Source organism: Clarias gariepinus, chromosome 1 (genome assembly GCF_024256425.1).
Source record: "Clarias gariepinus isolate MV-2021 ecotype Netherlands chromosome 1, CGAR_prim_01v2, whole genome shotgun sequence".
Classification (NCBI taxonomy): Eukaryota; Metazoa; Chordata; class Actinopteri; order Siluriformes; family Clariidae; genus Clarias; species Clarias gariepinus.
The window spans coordinates 24,682,700-24,708,574 of NC_071100.1; the positions used below are offsets into that span (position 1 = coordinate 24,682,700).

Genomic DNA, 25,875 nt, shown 5'->3' on the forward strand with positions numbered 1-25,875 from the left:
TGCATACTGTAGGTTTTCACACACACACACACACACACACACACACACTTATTCATGACTAATATGTGATAACATGAACAATCCACTGATCAGCCAGAACATTATGACCACCTGTCTAATATTGAGTAGGCCCCCTCCCCCTTTAACCACCATAACAGTTATGCACTGTGTTTCCTGACACCTTCCTATCACAACCAGCATTAACCTTTTCATCAATTTTATCTACACCAGCCCTTAATGTTTCGGACTACACTGGCCAGCCTTTGCTCCCCATATGCATCAGTAAGCCTTGGCGACTCATGACCCTGTCACAAGTTAACGTTTTTTCTTCCCTTGAATCACTTTTGTTCGGTCCTGACCACTGCAGACCAAGAACATCCCACAAGAGCTGCAGTTTAGGAATTGCTCTGACCCAGTCCTCTAGCCATCACATTATGTATGAAAGTCACTCAAATCCTTATGTTTGCCCATTTTTCTGCTACCAACACATCAACAGGAAAAAAAAAAAAGGTTCACTTGCTGCCTAATATATCTCTCCCACTTTCAGCTGCCACTGTAACAAGATATTGAAAATGTACATAGCTCCTGTGACAAGCGCCAAATAGTAAAGGCTAGACAACTGGGTCGGAGCAACTTCGAAACTGCAGGTCTTGTGGGATCTTCCTGGTCTGCAGTAGCCATTGATCCAAGGGAGGAGACCGGGTAAACTAGCAACAGGGTCATGGGTCGGCCAAGGCTCACCGATCAAGTCTGGCCCGTGTAGTCTGATCCAATAGAAGAGTTACTGTAGGGATATAGTATATTTTTCCATGTTGTTCACTAAAATTGAGTGTAAACATGAGACATTATGTGATTACATGTAAAGAAGAAATAAAAACAAGAAAACAAACAAATAGACAAAAAAAAAAAAAAAAAAGTTTATGTGTAAGCTTCACATGTGAGTGTGAATTGGGAATGTGAGGATGTGGTAACTGATTCCACTTACTGCTATTTACCTACAAGTTACCTACTACATCTCATGATTTCTATTAGTATTCAAGACTTGGAAAGAACTAAATTTCTCACCTGTTGAAAACAAGCAATGTTCTGAACTCCTGTAACTACAGAAATATAGTAATGAACCTAGTAATAAGGATTATCAGACAGAGTATAGCATCTAAAGCATACTTTTTCGTAGTATAGTGTGCAGAGTTGGATTCAGGGATTTTAGTTTCAAGCCCTCTATGAGAGAACTTTACAAGCGCTCCAGCAGTGATCGCTCAACTTCAAGACTAAACACGGAATACAGCAATACTTTGATTTGTGAATTATGAAAAAGGCACAAACCATGTAACCCACATACAATCAACTACAATCCACCACTGAATAACTTATGAAGCTTTTTTGTTTTAAATTTGTATGTTTTTTTTTGTTTTGTTTTTTGACTTAGGATTACTTCTGCTCAATGACATGCTGTATTAAACTCTGAAGATCTTTTGCACAAAAGCCCTCCAATCAACAGCAATTTAGAGATTTAGCACTATCTGGTTTGTCTATTATTATTATTATTATTGTCCTTTTAATGTTTTTTTCTGTCATGAACATTAATTACACCTTGGAAATAAGACTGAAATATGATTTTTATCTTTTAGTCATGGGCTTTATATCATTGTTAAAGAATGGTCATAATTAAATGCATAAACATGTGAGAGAGCAGGAGAAAGTTAAGCTCCGTTTCATAAAAGCTATCAACATTCCCACTTCCACTTTCTCCACTTCCCTGTTATTGATACGCTGGTGTCATTCTTAGAAATCTATTAGCATGAGGCATTTAAATCAATATAACAGTAGTGTTAATAAGTAAAACCTTTCCCAGTAGACATTAAAATGTGATGCATTTTTTAAAGGCAGACAAAGCTGTTTATGAATCCAAATAATCATTTTAAATGTGTGTCATTACAAAATGAGCTTTATATTGCAAGAATTCTACTGAATTATTGATGGCTGACTTGATTTTGTAAGTTTTTTTTTCCCCTCAGCTCTTCATCATATATCAAGCAAACGCTTGATCCCATGCTCACATCCAGCTTTCCTGTGCTATTTATTAATTCTAATCAGTCATTTGCCTCTATCCCTTTTTTGATCTTTATTCATTACTTCAAATTGAACGATCACAGTCAACACACAGTTAACAACCATTGCTCATACCTCTTTCATTTCTTACTAACTACCTTATTAAAATTTAAATGCATCACTAATAATAGCAGAGTGACTTTAACCTCACAGAGAAACACAAATAAAACTGTAGGACACCATTTTACAATCATACAAATATATTAGTTTTATTCAATAATATTCAATAATATGTCCCCCTTAGACTTTGTGTAAGTTATTATAGAAATAGATACAGATTCTATTGCAAATGCAAGGCTGAGGATGGATGGGGAAGGTATAATGGATAGGGTTACGCTGACGTATTAAATAGGGCTTTTTTTATGTGTCCATTAAATGTGTTGTTCATGCATGCTTTTAAAATATGGTTGCTTTCATGATTCTTCATTCATATCATTTTGCTTCAGTCATTAATGTCTTCAAGCATATGTCCTTCAAACCTCTTCTAACAGTCCATGGTTATGTTTTTGGTGCCATGTTGTTTGGCTGGCTTTCTGTTGTTTTTGTGAAACCAATCCTCACACGATTCCACATAAAATGTTCTTTTCTGGTATAAAAAATATTGTCCTTGGAAGACTGTTGAACTGTCTTGGTTTGGAAGACAAGGAAAAAAAACCCAAACATGGTGCACTTTTTAAAATTCTTTTTGGAAGACTTCTTTACAGTAATCTATCCAAGCAGTGTAGATCACACACAAGGCTATAAGGTGTGTGTGTGTGTGTTTATAAGGGGAGTAATAACCAAAAACAAGCAGTCCATATTGCTGCAGTTTGGAGTTCAGGAGCCAACCTGGGCTCCTAACCATCAGGAGCTCTGTCACCTATTGAAAAGTTTGGGCTCCTGTTCAAAAAGTCCTGGTTAATTCATACTCATACTGTAGGTTTTAGACTACAGTCCCATTTCACAATTTCCAAGGCAAGCACAGGCTTTGCAAGGTTAGTCATGATGTAGGTGTATATGCTTGCATCAACATGTTAATAAAAATCCAGTCCTAATCCAGTCCCCATCATATAAGCAAATAATAAAAAAGTGCTTATCAGTGACATGGAACATGAAGACCCAAACAAGGTTAGTAAACAATCCAATGGCTTAAGAACAAATAAACAATCTCATTTGAAATCCAGTACTCTCTTCTGATAGTGAATCATAAATTACATAATGTGGTGATTATAAACAATTTATTAAACAACATAAAAGGCACAAAAGCACATAGCCTTTTACCCACATCAAGAAATCCTGATTTGTGATGTCACCATTCCTACATGGACTTCACTTATTTTCTTTTTCCTGATAAAACAGTGTTACATGGCCAGTATTTGCATATTGGAACCTGATTGGCTTATATATTTCATAACATAACACTCGTCTTTCACACATGTCCACCATAACTCAGAACAACTCATTTCACACTTTGATCAGTCTGCTCGCTCAAATGAATCACGCTGAGAGGAGTTTAGCCCCAAAACCTCATTCATAATGTTTAGAGTGACTTTAAATACAGTACATCACCATGACAGATTAAAACAAACAAACAAACAAACAAACAACAACAACAACAAAAAAAAAAAAACATCATTTTAAAATCTTAAACAATAGAGACACTTGGGTGTATACTCCGCTACATCAACATAACTGCAGCTCACCATAAAGGGGTAAAAAAAAAAGAGTAATATTTCCATGACGGGAAAGCAGGAGTGTGTAATAATTACTGTAATGCCTGAGAGGAGAGCCGCTGCTTGGAGGGAATCACCATTTAAATGCACCGTGTGAGGAGGGCTGGGTTTTCTTTCTTTCTTTTTTTTTTGTCTTTTCTGCTGCATTGCAGATGCAGGGTTTGGGCTACACCTCAAACCAATACACACACATGCACACACACATATTCACAAAAAGCACCACTCCTTCATCAAGCTTCATTCATATTAGCTACCTTTCCTCTAAATACACTTAATTTAATATGCTTGTCAGAGCTAGATACAACACATTTATTTTTCTTTTGTAACACTTTATGCCTTATTTATATCTTTTTCATCTTTTCCCTCTCACACACATTTACGTGAAGACAATCAAAAGCAGCAGCTGTGTTATACGCACTATTAGACGCTCATCTCTTACTGACATAGTAACTGAAGGAAGACAACAAAGGGAAAACATAAACACGCACATTCTCATTAATAATTTTTTGATGTCATATCTGAGTTATGAAGGAATAGCAATAAGTTTGAGTCAGAAATTCACAAAATTCTGATAAAGCAGAGAAGAATATTATATTAGAAAGAAATCAACACCACAACTTTATAAATAAAGTGTCAACGCAAAGTAACTTTCAGAAACTAATAAAAATTTAGTTGAAATCATATTATACTATAGTTAGTTCCAGCTGAGCAATCTGATTGAACAAGAGGCATTCCAAAATAATGGACGGTAACAGCACTGGGACGTTTAACTGTATGTATTACTCAGTGTGCCAGGTATTGTACAATTACTAATTACAAAAAATGTTAGTTACAGCTTGTGTGGAAGTAGATCTGTACAGTCTACAGAGGAGAGCAGCAGGTTTATTCTCCTCACCTTTTGGTTACATAGTACCACTAAGAATTTAAAACTACTTTCACCCCTGTTAATTGCACTGCCGATCACTTACTGTCAGTAGCCAGCTCCGCCAGTCATTGTTAGTTATTTCTGCCAACTGAGGAAGGATATGTTTGGGCAGAGCAAAACAATTGATTAAAAAAAAAAAACAAATCATAACCTGTTGTATTATGCTGTATTACTGGATATAGCCTATGCCGATGGACACATATGGACAGACATGCCATATCTAGACATACAGTACTCTCCAAGGTGTGATAGTGCATAAATACACATCTTTTAAGCAAAAATCTAATCAAAAAGTGTAATTTCTGCCAATATGTAGAAGCTGAGCAACTCTACATTACATTCTACAATACACATATTGCTGAAAATATTATTCTGTATTTTACATAGATTTCATATACACTGATCTCTAGTTGATCAATGTAAGCCTGTACCTGAAGCTGAAGCAGTGCAATTAGCAATAAATATATTACTCTATTTTTTTCTTTCAGCGCATAGTGTAATATTGCAGATAGCACAGCAGCAATTTATCATAATGATCTGTAAAATGATTTTCAAGCCGTATGGATCTTTTTTTTGTCCCCAGGAGAGTTTAGAGGAAGAGATTAAAATTGGAATATTGGGTGTCATTTAAAAAGTTTAAGATCAATCTACAGCTTTAGATTCAATACATCACAGTTTTGTTGATGGTCTCCCACTGTGTTTTGTTGTCAGTGCTGGTTTGCCCTTCTTTAAATTTTTTCACCCATCTATACACCTTGCTCTTGTCAATGGTGTCATCTCCCGAACCATTTGCACAGTCGGAGACCATCAACATCAAATGTGACAAAGCATTTTCAAAAAAGGGATCGGAGGATTGGAGTTGAGCTCATTGGCTTATGATAGAGACTATGGTTTATGGCCATTTTCTTTTCAAATAATTAAATTTTTTTCCACTTTTGTACTTTGTTAAATTTTATCAGATGGATTATATTTGCAATTGCATCTATTTACAATTCAGTTTGCGACACAATTACTGTAACTTATATGCAAATACCCAACGGTTACACACAAGATACTGCCATAGTCAGTTCAACTCTTACTTCAGATCCATATCTTTATCTTTAGCCATGTCTTTAAATTTGACAGTTATGACAGTTATGCAAATAAAAGCATTCATTGAATCAAGGGACGAGATAATTTGCTTTCATTATAGGCCTATTCTAACACAAACTGTATGGCTATAAAAGTTAGAATTGCCATGAACCTAAAAGTACTTTTCAATAGTAGCCAGGCATAGAAATAAAATAAAGAACTTCTTAATGATCAGTATGTCCCTCCCATCTCTTTCAAGACTTCAGATGTTTTTTGTTCTCAATCTTACTTGTTGAAGAAAAAGCAGGGAAGTCATGTAAAGCATGCAGACATACATTTAAAGTGATCTAATGAACCAAAGTGGATCAACTAGCTTTCATCAACAATCATTTAGCAGCTACTGTATTTACCTGAAATTCTCTCCGAAGTAAAGTGCTTTTACAAACATGAGAGATCCTTTTATAATAAAAAAGTAATCCCAACCATTTTATGTTCATTTTTATAGCATAATTAGTGTAGATGAATCTCAGCTAGTTACATAGCCTGAAAACATGTGTAAATCTCCTCTGTAATTAGCCGTGCTTGAAATCAGCGTTGGTTTTAAAATGGTCTGATTTGTGAAAGTGTATTAAATAATGAGCTGTGCCTTGGGCACATGAGACAGTGTGGCAAGAGGGAGTGTAAGAGACTAAAAGAACAATTTAGCGATGTAATTGAAGCCATTAATTAGACCAGGACACTAGGTCTTAATCAGACTTAACCTCCAAGGCATCTTGCTTTTTACCTTTAGTTATCAAAACATTCACATATTTTTTGCCCCTACTGGTCCTTAATTTAATATTAGGAAATTGCTTTGCCCTAATGACTTTTGCTTTGTTTCGTTAAATTGTATGCAAGAAACTGCAGCTATTACAGAATCCAGTGAACTTTATGGATTAAATTAGCCCTTCAGAGTGTACAGAGGGTTGTTTTTTCTTTATTGTAATGCTTTATTGGAAGGCTCGTGTAAGAGCTATAAATAAATTCACAGTTACAAATTCCAAAGCAAGTTAGAGTTTGTTGTTTCTATGTTATTTGATTTTAGAGTTTACCAGTTTTTCAATGCAATAAATAAACGCAAGTGTTTCCTAAGACTGGTAAGGCAATCTTTTATCTGCTAGCTGTTATCTTTCATTCAGCTTTACACTATTCCTCCCTACTGCAGTTAGAGAAGATTATTGCATTGATCTAAACTGTGAAATTGCTATTCTTTCTTCATCTCTACAGACGGCACGTAACCTCTCTGTGCCCTCTATGCCTTCATCTTGCACATTATTTCAGGGTGCTGATTCCAGACATATTGTTGTTTCAACGACTCCAAAACACCATCACAAGATCAATAAAAAATTCGCCCCTAATTAAGGCAGACGTTTCTGATTAGGGATTGACTTTCATGGCTTGAAGGTGTGTTCGGGGGTCGATTGTTTCTGTGGTTTAAAACCCAGCTAGGCAATGTATACAAATTATTAGACACATTATTTGGAGGGAAAAAAAACACTTAATATTAATAATACACATCAGCAATGAAATTGTTACTTGGAAAAATATGAATAAAAAAAATATGTTAGATAATATTAAAATGGCAATGTATGCTTGTTGTTCCATTCTTCTTGGTTTTCCAATAATTGCCTTTGGTTAATTGTGGTCAAGCAGTGATTACATGACTATAGAAGAAAGTGTCAAACTAATTACTTTAGCAAATTAAAGGACCTTAAACAGCTTTCAAAAAAGAAAAAAGGATAAAAATGGAACCAGAATAAGGAGAGCAGCAGGAATATTACTCCCACTGCATCCAGAGGAAAACCAATCAAAGCAAAAGAAAGTGATAATGTACCTCAGTTTCCACAGTTACGAGTCACCCCTCACACATTCACACACTTTTATCAGTTTTGGTGCTATTGTATACAGGGAGAGAATGCTTTTAGCTCCTTGGGGTGTATAACTTTATAGCATTATCATACAGGATGGGGAAACCGTATTACTCCTGTGTGCCTGATTTTTTTTTAATCAGCAAATTTCCTTCTTTGTGTGTGTGTGTGTGTGTGTGTGTGTGTGGCATGCAGGTGTTTTAATAGTACCCTGGAGTACATGCTGGGTTTTTCCTGTGCTGTGGAGTGGAAAATTGACTCTATGTCACAAACTAATCAAACAGCAGAGGAGGCAAGGAGGAGATTACACTCAGCTTAGAGATACAAGAGGTGAATTGCACAGAATGCTCACAAACAACACGAACAGATCCTTCCAAAAAGTGTGGCCAAATGTCAGGATCTTCCAGTGTTATAAGATGGTGTTTGAAACTGATTGTGGCACAGACAAAAGCAAAAAAATTAAATAAATAATACTCATAATAATAGTGATTGAATGGTGTCACAGCTCATTTTCCTCTTAAAGCATACACCCTGAGTATCTCAGGGTTCTTATTGCTCAAAAAATTCCCAGGAAGGCGGTAACAAGAACAGAGAAGCCCATCAGGCAGGGTTCATTGAGCCCCTGCATCATGGGTGATGGCATTAATAGTAGGACTGCACTGACTGTTTGTACTGTATCATGCCCATGCCATTTTCCTTTGTGTATTGGCATATGCTCCAGTCTTACATCTTCTGGTTGCTAGGAGGCGCTAGTTTTAGGAGGCAAAGGGTCATTCTTTTCATCGTTGTTGACAGGACAGTCTGAAGTTTTGGCTGTTTTCCGTGGTGGGCTCTGTTCACCGATGTCATGCAGTGAAGGTTCCCTGTACATGGCCACTACAGACAGAGAGAGAGAGAGAGATTAGAGGATGGAGCATACCCTGTACTCTGTGTAGCTTTTTATGGTTTCAATAATTTTGCAGTGCATTTACAGTAAATGAAACAAATATCCAAAAAGATATTAAGACTTTACATTTTACCATGTTTGTGTGTGTGTGTGTGTGTGTGTGCGTGTGTGTGTGTGTGTTTGAACCTAATTCCTATAAAGAGAATACTGCAAAACTACTCATGAGCTTTGTATTAAATACATCATGACTTGTAAAAACCTGTTAAATACTATTCCAAAGCAAATAAGTCCGCTTGTGGCATTTGCAGAAGCCAGTCCTAAGCCTTAATAAAGGAAGCGTGTCGCTTGCCCTCAGAGAGTGCATAAAATGATCAGGAAGAGATCACAATGGACAATTGCTGAAACTCGACTTCTGATGATGTTACCACAGGCAGGGAATCCAATGAACCAGCATTGGCACTCTAGGATGCTGATATGAAGAATGCTACTGGCCAAATTTACTCAATTGGCCAGATGACTTAACCATGTAGAATATATGTACAAGCAACCACATTAGGCAAAATGAGTTACTGAAAGAGAATTACATTTTATAGTTCTCATGATCTATGTTTTATTTTTTTGTTTCTCATTTTTTTTTATCTATGTTCAAACCAAAACCAGCCTGGACACAGCAAACCACTACAACTAATTACAACATGTGTTGGACTCTGTACCCTGATTTGACTGAATGGGAACACACAATGGGTGTTTTTGGCCATAGGGAGATTAACTACAATAGTCAATCTTCACCTGCTGCTGTTTACCCCAACCAATGTCCTTGTCATCATAAATAGTCTCTTCAGCAGCCCCTGAAACACTGGTTCTTGGGGTGACACCTGTCTGGCAGAAACCTCTATTATTTTCTGGTGAACTGCCATTTTTGATCATTGCTCCTTGACATAAATGCAATAAGTGGTCTAGACTGTAGCATAGACCACTTCCCTGTACACACCTGACCGGGGCTATGACTCCAATGGGCCCATCCACTAGCTACACCAAAGGTAAAGCCAGACTGGGCATGGCTATGGGAACCGAAAATCCAAAAAAGTTTGTCAACTTGCCCTGGCCAATTATTTTTTACAGTGCTCCAACTGACATAGTAGAGAAGCAGATGTGTGAAATGCACAGTCCCTATATGCAGATCTAGATTTCTGACAAATCACTGAATGAAAAGAGATAATGATAGATGGTAGATGATGGCAGACAGGGAAGTCTACTGGAACAACATAAATTATACATAACTCTGAAATGACTTAGTCAATGTGGCAAGCTACAGTACCTGAACTCCAGCTATTTGACGATGACCCATAAAGTAACCGCAGTGATGGCTGCTAAAGTGAACAAAGCTATTGTGGCGTGGGCGGGGTGGCGGCTGACGACCAGCATGCCTTGCGGGGATGTCGGTGTGTTCACCATATTGGGGAAAGGTGTTTGGGTTAGTGGCTTCGGCCCTGTTGTGTGTGAGGGGGGTGTGACGTGTGAAATGTGCTCCAGTTCAGGCTGACGCTGAATTGGATGTAGGCTCCTGAGTGAAGGTGCTGCTCATGCCATACATGCTGAGTGACTAATAAAGTACTACCCGTCGCGGCTAGGCAATGAGCAGCTCTCCGACGTTTCGCGGCGAGGCGGCGGCGCGGGTGATTGTAAGGAGGCGCTGCGCGAGGTCGAGCGCGCTGAGCCCATAATGGCGGCACATCACGGCGAAAGAGCCGAGCGACCGCCCGCAGCTCAGTGGCACTTGGTAGGTGAACTTAGCCGGGGACAGGGCTACCCGTCGCGGCTAGGCCTCGACACCGCTTCCGAGATTCCGCGACGACGCCGAGGCCAGGGACCGCCGGACTACCGCTGCAACGTTCTCAGGCCTGAGGGACAGCCGAACTACCGCTTCAACGTTCTCAGGCCTGAGGGGCAGGATACACCAGCAGCCGCTAAACTAGCGCCGGGTGGACGGTTGGGGAGCCCCGCGGGGCTTTACATCGACTGTGTGCCGGACGGCGTCTTACTGCGGGCGCTCGTGGACACCGGCTCCACTGTTTCCCACGGGTTGTGGAACTGTGAACTGCTCATCGCCAGGCAGAAGGGCCCCACCCAGCGCTCGCGGGCACCGCTGCAAGACTTTTGGGTGGGGGCACCTATGGGGCGAAGGGGCATGGACACTCACAGCCAGCTCGGTTCTCCGATGTCATCTACCGGGTGCGGTTGGCAGGGCGGGCACGAGTTTTGCCCCACCGTGACCGTCTTGCGCCTCACCAGCCGCACGCCGGGAAGACATCGAACTCTGTGGAGGCCGGACCGCCTCAGGACTACGTTCGCGTTTATCCCTCACCTGCCAAAGGACGCCGGCGTTCCCACCGCCAGCGCCGACCGCCTCCACGCCTCCAATACAAAGTTCATCATGGTGACCAGGGACGGTCACAGCTCGGGTGGGGGCAGTGTGGCGTGGGCGGGGCGGCGGCTGACGACCAGCATGCCTTGCGGGGATGTCGGTGTGTTCACCATATTGGGGAAAGGTGTTTGGGTTAGTGGCTTCGGCCCTGTTGTGTGTGAGGTGGGTGTGACGTGTAAAATGTGCTCCAGTTCAGGCTGACGCTGAATTGGATGTAGGCTCCTGAGTGAAGGTGCTAATAACAAAAATGGTTTGTTATTTTTACAAAATAATCACAGTAACCATGGAGTATAAGACTAAAACCATGGCAATGGTAGACCTGGCTCAGAACATCTTGGTACTTTCAATAAATATAGCCACTTACTTTTGCAGGAAGAGCAATTTTGAATGACATGGTGAACATAGTAAACCTAAAGAGTTGTGTCGCAACCATCAAAAGTTTTTTGAACAAAAAACAACAATAAAAAAAAATAATCTTTACAAATTTTTTAGTAAAACAAATGCTGTTTAATATTAGCAAATTGTCTACCACACCTTCAATGAGTTTTGGCAGGAAGTGTGCAGCTCCTTTTGTCTTTTTCACACGGTTGCCTTTCATGACCTGTCCATCACGGTTGATGCCGATGTACCAGGCTCGTCCAGATTGCGTCTGCCGGTACAAGATGGACGAGTATGTCACGTAGTAGTTTTCAAACACGCACTCTTTGAACTTACATTCTGGTGTGAAATGTTCCTGCAAGACAAAAACATATATAAACTAATTACTAATTGCTTACCAGTTGTCTGCTTATTACAGCTTCTGCATTTCTGGATATTTCAATGCATTTGCAATGGCAATCATGGTATTTGTGTATCTGCTATGTACATCGTGGCCAAAAGTTTTGAGAATGACACAAATATTAGTTTTCACAAAGTTTGCTGCTAAACTGCTTTTAGATCTTTGTTTCAGTTGTTTCTGTGATGTACTGAAATATAATTACATGCACTTTATTCGTTTCAAAGGCTTTTATCGACAATTACATGACATTTATGCAAAGAGTCAGTATTTGCAGTGTTGGCACTTCTTTTTTAGGACCTCTGCAATTCGACTGGGCATGCTCTCAATCAACTTCTTGGCCAATTCCTGACTGATAGCAACCCAATCTTTCATAATTACTTCTTGGAGTTTGTCAGAATTAGTGGGTTTTTGTTTGTCCACCCGTCTCTTGAGGATTGACCACAAGTTCTCAATGGGATTAAGATCTGGGGAGTTTCCAGGCCATCGACCCAAAATTTCAACGGTTTGGTCCCCGAGCCACTTAGTTACGTATCATTTTTGCCTTATGGCACGGTGCTCCATCGTGCTGGAAAATGCATTGTTCTTCACCAAACTGTTGTTGGATTGTGTTTATGTTGGAGGGTGTTTTGGTACCATTCTTTATTCATGGCTGTGTTTTTGGGCAAAATTGTGAGTAAGCCCACTCCCTTGGATGAGAAGCAACCCCACACATGAATTGTCTCAGGATGCTTTACTGTTGGCATGACACAGGACTGATGGTAGCGCTCACCTTTTCTTCTCCAGACAAGCCTTTTTCCAGATGGCCCAAACCAACGGAAAGAGGCTTTCTTTGGAGAATATGACTTTGTTCAAGTCCTCAGCAGTCCATTTACCATACTTTTTGCAGAAAATCGATCTGTCCCTAAAGATTTTTTGGGAGAGAAGTGGCTTCTTTGCTGCCCTTCTTGACACCAGGCCATCTTCAAAAAGTCTTCGCCTCACTGTGCGTGCAGATTCCTGAGCAAGCGCTGCACTAGTGGCACTCCAATCTCGCAGTTGAATTCTCTTTAGGAGACGATCCTGGCGCTTGCTGGACTTTCTTGGACGCCCTGAAGCCTTCTTAACAAGAATTGAATCTCTCTTTTTGAAGATCTTGATGATCCTATAAATTGTTGATTTAGGTGCAATCTTAGTAGCCACAATATCCTTGCCTGTGAAGCCATTTTTATGCAATGCAATGATGGCTGCATGCGTTTCGTTACTGAAATTATCTCAGCAGGTTCTTTAATAACAGCAATGAAATGCAGTGGAAAGGTTTTTTTGGGATTAAGTTCATTTTCATGGCAAAGAAGGACTATGCAATTCATCTGATCACTCTTCATAACATGCTGGAGTATATGCAAATTGCTATTATAAAAACTTAAGCAGCAACTGTATGTATGTATGCATGTATGTACAGTATGTATAAACGTAATTTACATACATACACAAATACAAAATACTTGTAATACTTGTTTAGCAAAAATGCAAAATGCCCTTATATCATAAAAAAAAAAATCAACCATAAAAAAAATCATTATTTATCTGAAAATTCAACAGATGGCACTGTACATTTTTTAATACGTGATCATGAGTGTTCAGTTGAAATCTACTTAATAAAGGCACACCTTCATTCAGTGCACTTCACGATAAAAAGTTTTTGTTCATTCCAAAATTCAACAGATGGCTTTGTACATTTTTTAAAATGCAATTATGAGGGTGCAATTAAATTCCACATGCACAAAGTCACAGGCACATCTAGTATATTATATAAATGTAGGAATAATAGTTAGAGAAGCCTGAAGGACAAGTTGCCAAGTATAAACACTGCTGGAAATGACAGCATTTAATGCAAGTGCACTGGTGTAGTCAAATATGCTTACAAATCATGTATATGACAGGAAAAGGACTTTCTTGTCCTTTGTAAAAGAAGTAAACAAATATGATGGGATGGAACAAGCTATTAAAAAAAAGCAAAAGGGGCATAGTTCCTGTTTATAAAGCTCATTCACAATGTTCATGAGCAGAGCGACTTACAGCATTGGGAGTAGACTGTAGGTTACATGAATGTATTGTGGTGTATTTAGATTTTTTTGAGCAAAAAATTTTTTTTGTGCTTTTATAAGACTTTGTTTTCTGTGTAATGAAATCTTGTTTCTGAAAAATTGCTTCGTCATGTATGTTCACTGTATGATGTTTTACATGTGGTGACTTGGATAGTGCTGATACTGTATATGGTATTGTATTTTGTGTCTTTGATTGAGCAGTCATGTGATGCAAGTACATTTCAATGTTTACTGACAATAAAAGTACATTGTATTATATAGAATAATATATGTTTCGAGGTTGAAATGAAATGTGTAGTTTTCCTTCAGACTTTCCATAGTAGGGGTATAGATTCAGTCAGAAGTTTACAAATATATTGTGCATGGAAATTTGTATTTTCAAACAGGTATGTACAGTGTAGTGCAGTCCATATTAAATAGTGTAAAGTGTAAATAGTGTAATGGGAGGAGTGTAGGGGTATGTGAGGGGTGGGCAGGTGTCAGTGTGGGGCAGAGTTCAATAAGGAGACAGCTCTGGAAAAGAAGCTGTTCCTCACCTGGCACACCTGAAGCTCCTACCAGAAGGCAGGAGAGAAAACAGTTTGTGGGCGGGGTGAGAGTAATCCTTAAGAATACTGCGTGCTCGTCGCACACAGTGTTTTCTTTGAATGTCTTAAATGGCTGGAAGTGGAGTCCCTATGATACGCTGGGCAGTTTTTACCACCCGCTGCAGTGCCTTATGCTCAGCAACAAAGCAGCTTCTGTACCAAACTGTGACACAGTTGGTTAGAAAGCTTTTTATTGTGCAGCGATAGAAGTTCACCAGAGTAGTTGAGGACAGCTGGTTCTTCTTAAGTGTTTTTAAGAAGATTAGGCGTTGGTGAGCCTTCTTGACCAGGTTAGAGGTGTTAGTGGACCAGGATAGGTTCTCCGAAATGTGGGTCCCCAGGAACTTAAAGGATAAGACAGGCTCAACAACATTTACATTTGGGCATTTGGCAGACGCTCTTATCCAGAGCGACTGACATTTTTTTTTATTACATTACACATCTGAGCAGTTGAGGGCCTTGCTCAAGGGCCCAACAGTGGCAACTTGGTGGTTGTGGGGTTTGAACCTGGGATTTCCCGAACCGTAGTCCAATGCCTTAACCACTGAGCTACCCCTGGCCCTACAACAACCATCCTGTTGATGTGGATGGGTTGATGTGAACCTTTTCTTCCTTTCCTGAAGTCCACAATGAGCTCCTTGGTCTTATTGGTGTTAAGGAGCAGATTATTGTTCGTGCACCAAGTGGCCAGGTGCTTGATCTCCTTTCTGTAGGAGGACTCATCGTTGTTGCTGATGAGGCCGATCACCGTAGTATCGTCTGCAAACTTGATAATGTTGTTCGATCCATACACAGGCCTGCAGTCATGGGTGAAGAGGGAGTAAAGGAAGGGGCTTAGCACACAGCCCTGTGGTACGCCAGTGTTGAGCGTGACAATAGTGGAGCAGATGTGGCCTGACCTAACATGCTGGGGTCTGTTGGTCAAAAAGTCCGTAATCCAATTACAAAGTGAGGTGTTAATATCCAGATCTCTAAGTTTGGTGATTAACTTAGAGGGTACAAACAACAGTCGTGCATAGGTGTTTGTATTGTCCACGTGTGTAAGTACAGAGCGCAGCACTATGGAGACTGCATCATCTGTGCTCCTGTTGGCACAGTAAGCAAACTGGTGTGTGTCTAGAGAAGATTGAAAAGAGTCGTTTAGGTGTGTCAGGACCAACCGCTCAAAGCACTTCATAATGATGGGTGTAAGTGCTACGGGGCGGTAGTCATTCAAGCACGTTGGGCTAGAGTGTTTTGGCATTGGCAACAGCTGCTTGGGCAAGGGACATGTTAAAAATGTCTGTGAATACCCCAGCGAGCTGCTCTGCACACGCCCTCAATACGCGCCCAGGGATACCGTCTGGTCCAGCAGCCTTGTGCACATTGATTTGGGTCAGTACGTTGTAGACGTCAGATGAAGTAAGTGTGATGGGTGAGTGGTTGGGTGAGGAGGCAATCTTGGTGACATTTTCTTTATTGTCTTTCTTAAAGCGAGCATAAAAGTCTTAAGCTCATTCAGAAAAAAGACATTAGTGGCTGTGGGGGTGGAGTGACTGGGTTTGTAGTTGCTGATGGCCTGGATGCTATGCCACATGCGCCGACGGTCAGAGTGTAAAAAGTGCTTCTCTAGCTTTAGTTTGTAGCAGTGTTTGGCCTTTTTGATGCCCCTCTTCAGATTAGCCCTGGAAGTGCTGTAAGCCTGTGCATCGCCTGATCTGAAGGCAGTAGGAGGCCTTCAGTAGGAGACGCACCTCCTTGTTCATCCATGGCTTCTGAGTTGAGTATGTGGTGATCTGCTTCTGGGTTGTGACACTGTCTATGGTAGTGTTAATGTAATCCAGAACAGAGGAAGTGTAGCTGTCAATATTCGTGTGAGAGCCACAGGTGGCCTGAGTAGCAAACATACTCCAGTCTGTGTGTAGAAACCTGTCCTGGAGTGTGAAGTCTACCCCTGCTGGCCACACTTTGATGGTCTTCACTGATGGCTGCACACGGTTAATGAGGGGTGAGTATCTAGAGGTGAGGAACAAAGAAAGGTAGTCTGATTGTCCCAAGTGGGGGAGGGGGTCCACATTATAGGCTTCAGCCATGTTTGTGTATACATAGCCTAAAGTTTTGTTTCCTCTGGTGTGACAGAAAATGTTCTGGTGAAATTTAGGGAGTACTGTCTTTAAGTTGGAGTGATTAAAGTCCCCCGCAACAATAAAAGCAGCCTCCGGGTGAACAGTTTGTTGTTTGCTGATGGTCGCATGAAGTTTGTTCATAGCAAGCTTGGCATCAGCGTCGGGAGGAATGTAAGCGGCAGTTATAATGGTAGAAGTGAACTCTCGTGGCAGATAAAACGGTCTACACTTGACTATGAGAAACTCTAGGTTAGCTGAGCAGTGTCTTCCAATAATAAGAGTTCGTACACCAAGCATTGTTAACATAAATGCACGATCCTCCACCTCTGGTCTTACCGGAGGCATCCACCGTTCTGTCTGCCCGGAATGTGTGGTGCTCAGCTAGAGCAATAGCATTGTCCGATATATCACTGTTCAGCCATGTTTTAGTGAAAATCATACCATTTCAGTTCCATAGTCTCTTACTGTGGTTGATGCGGAGTCTAATCTCATCCATTTTGTTCACCAGCGACCGCACATTGGTGAGGAAAATGCTGGGTAAAGAGAGCCGATGTGGTGTTAGCCTTAGCTTAGCTCTTAATCCTCCGTGCTTCCCCTGTCTTTGTTTACGGTCTCGACGCCGCCTTCGATCACTTCCGCCCGGCCAGATAAAATGCGCAGCCTCGGATGTTCTGACGATCTCAGGAACGAGTTGAATATTCTTGATAAAAATATCGGGAATGTGCAAACCAATATTCAAGAGCTCCTGTCGGGTGTAAGATGTAAAAGCACTACTGTTCCCGCACAAACAGACCCGAGAAGAGCAAGTAAAATACTGCAAAACTGCAGAAACTGGAGAGACACTGAGCCTTGCGATGTGTACGCGCCGCCATCTTGGTCTATATTGTACCATGTTCATCACACTGATGATATTTTGCTATAGCATGTATGACTAAAACTTTCGGGTTTCTGATTGCAGAAATTAAAATGTTCACTTAATGGAAAATTGAGACATCATTCTTCTTCTTAACTTCAAATCAATATGGCTAGTCACATCAGCAAGAGTAAGTTACAAAATCTATTCATTTCTTTAAATTAGTTTATACTTACACTAAATTAGTCATACTATTTACATTACTGTAGATCAATCAACATGGACACATTTGCAAAACGTTAAATGGTAAATCTATAACACTGGCTCTACTCTGTGCTGTTCCGAAAAAATAAATACCTTTGAAACTCATGTTAGCTGTATGTTAAAACTATATGTTACTGTAGCTGTATACAGTAGCTTGTTAACATGCCATCATGAGGGTGTCCAAATTGTCCACTTTGCTGCTTGAAGATCTATAAGCTTAAACATAATGTGATTCCATCAAGTTCAGACTTCCCACTTATAGTGTAAGTTAAGTTGAACACAGCATTATATCTGTCTAGATTCATGTTTTACAAATTAGACACTGCTCCTCATGATCAAAATGATTGTGCGCGCACACACACACACACACACACACACACACACACACACACACACACACACAATAAGTGGGAGAGAGTAAGGTACACAGTCTCTCTATTGCCCTCCCTCTCTTCCTATCTTTTCCTCTCATTTTAGTCACTACACTTTCTACATGAGGTATTAAACTCCAGCAAAGTTACTCAGCTGGTTTTAGTCCAGCATCATGGCGCAGGACTAATCTCCCTCTATGGCCACAAAGTACCGAAAATCTCCAATCTGTAAATCCCTGCTGGGGATCTGAGCCTGTCAGGAACCGAAGACTAACATCTCACTCTCCTCATCCTTCTTCCTCCCTCTTACCATGCTCGTCTCTCTCTCTCTCTCTTTTTCTCTCTCTCTCTCTTTCCTTCTTCACTTCAACCATTCTTCATTTTTTCTCCCTCTCTTGCATGCACTTCCTCCATCTCCAGCCCCTTGCTGTCATTTTGTAACCTTGTCAGGGAACAAACCAATTTTCAGGATTGATTGGGATCCTTGGTGTGACTGGTGAGCTGAGAAGCTGTATAAGGAGTTCACTTCCTCTATTTCCTTTTTTCTTTCTTTCTTTTGGTTGTTTGGAACATGTGCACTGGCAGCAGGAGGATTAATATGTCATTTAAATGATATGAGTATGTTTCACTTAATAAATGGCATGAACAGAATATATTTCCATTTGTTATTCTGATGAGACCAATTTTTTTCGTCAAGAAAACACTGAAAATTATGCTTAATTTTCTAGAATTACATACACATTACATTATATTATATCTGTATATTTAATTGATTTAGACACTTTTTGTCTATCCCTTACATCTTGTACGTGCTGTAAAACACCTCTGAAAGCAAACAATAAGGGTTTACCAAACCTTCATCCCCCTCTAATTTAGTAATTAGGTAATTAACTGGGCAGCACAGTGGTTAGCACTGTGGGCTTGGACCTCCAGAGTCCCACCTCAAGTCCCACATGTTCTCCCTGTACTTGGTGGGTTTCCTCTGGGTTCTGCAGATTAGGCTAATTGGTGTTGCCAAATTGCCTGGAGTGTGTAAATGAGTCCGTAAGTGGGTGTATGCGTGTGTGCCCTGTGATAGATTGGCACCCCATCCAGGGTGTACAGTACCCCGCCTTGTGCTTTAAGTTCCCTTTCAAAGGCTACACTCGATGCTGCGTGAAAACGCTATAGGAAACATCTTGTCATGTTGCTGGTTGTGAAGCATGTGTGTATCAAACACGCCAAATTTTTGGCTTATATAACCTCGGTCGGGTCACGTCATCTGATAAGACGCACCTGCAGGTTATAAATAGGAGTGAACCGGAAACATTCCTCAGATTTTTTGTCTTTACCTAGTTGCGCGCATGTCTGTGTCTAACCAGCAAAGTAAATGTTTAACTCACCGATAATGGCAGAGTTTTAAACGAGATGTCCCTCCGTGTGTATAATCCATATCGGAGGGCGATCTCTACACTTTACTGCTTTGATTAAGTGCTACGCGCGCGCCTTGCATTCCTTGAGAAGCTTCGAGCCGCTGCGCATTCCTGGGGCTTAAAATCGTGCATCCGGCAGAGCTGTGAGAGACGTATTTAAAAACTCCTTTCTTTCGCGTTCTCATCGGATCGGGGATCGGTAAATTCCTCTGTCCGCTCTCAAGCGCGCCCTGGTGCTTATTGTGAATGGGCAAGGATAAAACATCTTCTCTTGCTTCCGCGGAGATAGTAATAGCCTCTAAGAACTTAAAAATAATAATAATAATAATAATAATAATTAAAAAATTAAATTAAAAATAAATAAAAAAACATAGATGGCAGGATCTGTCGGGTGGCCGGGGGGCAGAGCCTCAACGACGCTCTCTCTCCTCTTTTCTTAGCATCATATCTTCATACAGTATGAGTTAACCCTTTCATGGAGTAAGCTGTATTCATCCCGTGTTTTCCTGCCATCAACTTATTTATTTATTTAAATATGGTTAAGGTGGAAGCGCGGGGTTATATGATGACACCCAGATAGAAGAGAGGCTTCCAGGCTATCTCTTTCCTGGAACATCATCCTTCCTGAAAAGCTATTACTTCCTTTCAAGCTGTGTAGACTTTTGTCTTCCCTGGAGGGGAAAGCTTTTCAGGCAGCAGGTCAGGTTGGCTCAGGAGCGTCAAGGAGAAGGATCGTGCATTCCTCATTGATGCCCCCATCTCGCCTTCCGGCCTACTTGGCGATGTCGTTAACTCGGTCACCACTAGGTTCATGAGGCAAAGTTATATAACAAGCTTTTTTAAGCCGGGCACCCCCTCGTAAGATTGGAGTGCGTCGCGCAATCCACCTCAAAAGAGGTCAGACTGGCATATTGTCTTCTTCACAAAGAAGCCCTGAGGTTCATGTGCCCAGGACCGTGGGGTTGGCCCCCCAATGGGAAGAGGCACGCAGAATTCCTTTCAAAGAATGAAGTGTTCTCCCTGGCACCCCCAGGAAATCGGTGTTCTTGCCCTGCCACCACTGGTGTTTCGGGCAACATCAGTCTCCAATAAAATGTTAGTTCTTAGTTTTTTTCCTGCCATGTTTCAGGATGCCGAACATCTAACACCTAATCTAGCACAGCTGTCTCCTGCTCTTGTTGAATCCATTCTCAACACCCTCAAGGAAATCAAGCTAGACCAGAAAGTGACCATCACTTTCAGAGATCTTAGCTCTCACGGCAGCTGTATTCACGGTGACACCTTTGGGCCTTCTGCACATGAGAGCATTTCAGTTGTGGCTAAGAACCAGGGGATTTCACTCTAGGGCCAATCCCCAATATGGTCTAGACGCAAGGTGCTTCGTACCCTTCCTATGTGGTTTAGACCCCGGTTTCTGACTCTGGGTCCCACTCTAAGTTCGTCTTGTTGTCACAGATGCTCACGACGGATGCTTCCCTCATGGGCTTTGGGGTGCGGTCTTAGATGACTGTCCAGCCCAAGGGAGCTGGAGAGGCCATCTTCTCGTGCGGCACATCAATTGCCTCAAAATGATGGCTCTATTTCTGGCCCTAAAGCACTTCCTCCAGCAGTTGAGACTACCATGTCCTACTGCGGGTGGACAACACTATGGCAGTCTCATATATGAATCACCAGGGCAGACTGTGCTTGCTCCGCTAAATAGCTAGTGCACCAGGTTCCTGTCCCTCAGGGTGAGTTACATTTTAGGAAAATTTCATGTAGCAGAGGTGGACCTTTTTGCCTCGCAAGATTAGCAAATGTCCCCTTTCCTACTCTCTGACTCTTCCAGCCCCTGGGTCTGGACGCGTTGGTGGTCCCTGAATGGACCAACTAAGTCAAGCTGGTCTTCCAGCCAGCGTAATTAAGACTATTCTAAGTGCTAGGGCTGCCTCCCCTAGAAGAGCTTATGCCCTCAAATGGAATGTATTTGAAAGTTGGTGCATGACGAAGCAGGTAGACCCAGTCCACTGCCGAATTGTTTCAGTGCTGGAGTTTCTGCAGGAAAAGTAGTCCTCGAGCTTGTGCCCCCTTGTTAAACCAGTCAGCGCCTCAAGTTTCTGACCCTCAAGATGGTTTTTCTAAATGGCCGTTACCTCTCTAAGAGGATCTGTCAGTCTCCCCATCCTGCCTAAACTTTGCCCCTGGCTAGTCAGGGCCATTTTGCATCCTCACTAAACTATCTTCCCAACATGCACCCTATTGTTTTTGAAGCCTTCTGTCCTCCGCCTTTACAGCTTCGGAGGAGGAGAGACTTCACTCACTATGTCCAGTACGTGCTCTTTAGATTAACGTCCACCGCATCAGCCAGTGGTGTAAGTCAGAGCAGCTTTTACATGTTTTGGGGCTGCAAGCTGCGTGAGAGATGCTATTGCCCTCTCCTATGAGGCGCGTGGGCTCACTTCGCCTCTAGGAACTAGGGCTCATTCAACCAGGGGGATCGCCTCATCTATTGCACTAGCAAGAGGTATTCCCCTGCAGCAAGTGTGTGACGCGGAGGGTTGGTCCTCTCTGCACACATTTGCCAACATGCACCCTATTGTTTTTTGAAGCCTTCTGTCCTCCGCCTTTACAGCTTCGGAGCAGGAGAGACTTCACTTACTGTGTCCAGTACGTGCTCTTCAGATTTACGTCCACCGCATCAGCCATTAAATTTTCTGAGGCCGCAAACGGGGGGCGGCCGCCACTACACTGGGTTTTTGCCATTACCTATGAGGCGCGTGGGCTCACTTCGCCTCGAGGAATCAGGGCTCATTCAACCAGGGGGATCGCCTCATCTATTGCACTAGCAAGGGGTATTCCCCTGCAGCAAGTGTGTGACGCAGAGGGTTGTCCTCTCCGCACACATTTGTTACATTTATAGTCTGGATGTTCATGCTACTCCGGGCTCACGGGTCCTCGAATCAGCTACCCAGACATAGTTCTGAGACCTTCTCGGCCTTGTGCGCACACGCTACACAACCTTGGAGTCCAGACACTTGCAGTGCAGTGGCGTTGGCACCCTCGTTCCCATAGCGTTTTCACGCATTATTGAGTGTAGCCTTTGAAAGGGAACGTCTCGGGTTACTTTGCTGTGTTCCCTGAAAAGGCGGAAACGAGATGCTGCGCCCCAATGCAGCACTGCCTACGTGACCGGACGTCCGTTCAGACAAATCAATCTGAGGAATGTTTCTGGTTCACTCCTATTTATAACCTGCAGGTGCATCTTATCAGATGACGTCACCCGACCGAGGTTATATAAGCCAAAAATTTGGCGTGTTTGATACACACACGCTTCACAACCGGCAACATGACAAGATGTTTCCCATAGAGTTTTCACGCAGCATCTCCTTCCCGCCTTTTCAAGGAACAGGGTTACAGCAACGTAACCCTAGACGTTTCCTGGGATAGGGCCCCTGTCACCCTGTATACAGGATAAAGGGGTATAGATGATGACTGAGTAAGTGAGTGAGTAATTATCTGAAGTAAATCCATGTCTCACAATGGACAGACAGAAAAAAGGACAAGAGAGTGAAATAGAGTGCGAGAGAGAAAGAAGGAGAGAGAGAGAGAGAGAGAGCAAATATAGGTGTGCAGTATGTAGTATTTTTCTTACACCACACAGAATGAGCCTATTAGGCAGCAATTAGGATCCTCTGAAAAAGTGCCAAAGTTCCTGCTCTCCCTCTTCCCTTCTCATTAAACACTAAAGGGTCCAGCATGGCCTCTTAAAGCACAAGCTTCCCTCAGAGTCCATTAGTAATAAAGACCCTCTCTACAATGTGCCTACAAGTATGATGAGGGACAAGAAGATTATATAAACCAGCATTGAAAAAAGAGCAACAGATCTTCAGCAGTTCTCTGGGGGGTGCCAAGCAAACACACTGAGCTCATTTGAAGAAAAAAAAGAGAAAAGAAAAATTACTTCAAAACAATGCGGCATGGAAGCAAAATCTGCATCCTTCAACTTACTTCAAGAGTTTGTTCCTTTTGGACCCCATCCCATGCTTTGATTCTGTTTATTCGTCATCCTTTTTGTGCCCCTGCTGTCCTGCTGTTATAGTTTCTCTCTATCACTGTCTAGCTTTCTTCATCTACATCCACAGGGGAGGCTGTGTGACATCAGTGGTGCTTTATAATATAATATGTTCTAAAATAATAGGAATTGCGATTATATAGTGGTAATTTCTGTAAAATTTGATTATAACATGTTTATAATTGTTTCAACTCTAAATGGTTTGCTGTCAGTTTTGTCAAATACTGTATCCGATACAATAAATCCATTTTGATGCAAGGAACAAATTTTGATTTAATTATTAAATACCCAACTGTAGTTTGCAAGTCAATGTTTAGCATGGTTCATGACATTAAATAACCCAGTGGATTAAGCAAAGATTATATGCAAATTGATTTATCCTGAGCAGTGTGGGGATTGAGGGTTTGAGTTCCACCCTGGATCTGTGTGAGTGGAGCTTGCTTGGTGGATTTCCTCCAGGAGTTCTTTCCATAGCTCAAAGACATGCAGAGTAGGCTGATTGGCATTTCCAAATTGCCTATAGTGTGTGACTGAGTGTGGGAGAGTGTGTGTGCTTATACAGTATGAAGGATTGGCAATTCATCCTGGATGTACCTTGTCTAGTGCCCCGTGTCCCTTTGGATAGGCTCCAGACCTCCCGAGACACCCAAATTATTGCCCTGGAGCTAAGTTCCACTTACTGTACAGTTCGCATACACCCCGAAAATGGGGAAGGTGCCATGTGCTCATGCTTATCTTCATCCACCGACTTTCTTTTATTCATTTATTTTTCCTACATATCAAAATGCCCAGAGAGTGTTAAATTAACATAATGCAGTGTTTATAGAGATGGGGTTAGCTCTGAATTAACTCTAAAAGTGTAAAATCAACACTAGGGATTTTACTGTGTATATGTAATATATTTTTCTTTTTAATTTCTGTAATGCCAACTGCATTATTATTTATGGGCAGTAGGTGGCACTATCCAACACACTGTTCACTGTGCTTTCAGACTGCTGATGACACACACCTTTACACCGTCAATCACTTTCTGCTTCACTTTCCCCTCACAGCTGAGATTTCCACTAATTGGATTCTGGTTGCCTGGTGTAGGCCCAGTATTAACTGATGCAGTAATATGCAGATGGTGGGGTGGCACTGACATTTATGTGCCAGTTAAAGCAAGGCAGCAAGGCTCTGACATGAGGATAAGCTTGCTGTCACAATCTCTGATAGACAAAGCAGTGGGACTGATGGAATAGTTGAGAGGAAAGAAAAAAGGGAAAAGAAAAGGAAAATAATTTCACTGGTGCTGCTAATGTGTTATAGACGTGTCAGCAACATGGGTTGAAAGATAGACATAAAATCTAAGAGGCTGCATAAAATTACAGTTTGGGCTAGAATTAATTTATCCTTATTTTTTCATTTTATGGATTTTTATGACGACCATTAATGGTGTTGCACTTAGTGACCATAAACATCCAAAATAATTCAACTTAAGTCATTTACAATTTACATTTTAGGCATTTGGCAGACACTCCTATCCAAAGCGACGTACAAAAGTGCTTTAAAGCTTTGATCAGTGGATAGATCCTTACACTGATTACTGAAGTACTGGGCAGCTTGGTGCTATAGTGGTTAGCGCTGTCGCCTTATACCTTTGGGGTCCGGGTTGAATCTTGGCCAGGTTCGATTTGTGTATCTATGTTCATGGAGTTTGCATTTGTAGTCTCCCCATGCTTGGTGTCCTCCCACAGTCCTAAAACATGCAGATTAGGCTAATTGGCCTAAGTGTCCTGGGATAGGCTTCAGGCCCCCTGCGACCCTAAATGCAGGATAAAGCGGTAGAGATGATATTTTTTTGGGTGGGGGAATTTAACCCGAATATCTAAGAAATATTTGAAAGAACGTCTTTAGTCATTGCTTAAAAATGTATTAACTGCAAATAATCCAATGTGGATTTCCAAAAATATTTTTTGTTATACGTTATACCTAAGTACATAAGTACATACATAAAGTTTGCATGATTTTTTCCCCTTTCCTTTATTAGCTAAAATGGCACATTGACAGTTCATTTCAAAAATTTGCTTTTAATACTGTACAGTAGCTCTCTAATGCTGCATGAGGAAGAGGTTAAAAAGAATTACTGTAAATAACATTTTTTTTGTGTTTTTTTATCTAAACCAATGCATGTGTATTGCTCAAATGAATAATAATAATAATAATAATAATAATAATAATAATAATTTGCGTACTTTGTTTGTAAGTGTTCTTAACGTTAATTCATTTAGAGCCCTAGTAGGATTTGAAAGCAATCAAGCAGTTCCACAAAGATTCAGCTTTTCTTATTTAC

The 25,875-nt window shown here is 41.3% G+C and overlaps 1 protein-coding gene across 2 annotated transcripts in view; it reads right to left on the bottom strand.

Moving 5' to 3' along the window:
• Positions 1-7,903: 7,903 nt before the first annotated feature.
• Positions 7,904-25,875, bottom strand: part of fgf11a (fibroblast growth factor 11a) — an 83,544-nt gene continuing 65,572 nt past the window's right edge. For both annotated transcript variants that reach the window (XM_053492047.1, XM_053492056.1), the window contains 2 exons: positions 11,573-11,771; positions 7,904-8,603 (listed from right to left, as the gene is read on the bottom strand). In XM_053492047.1, coding sequence (XP_053348022.1) covers positions 8,467-8,603; positions 11,573-11,771 — 336 coding nt within the window. In that variant the 3' untranslated portion in view covers positions 7,904-8,466. The remainder of the gene's footprint in view (positions 8,604-11,572; positions 11,772-25,875) is intronic.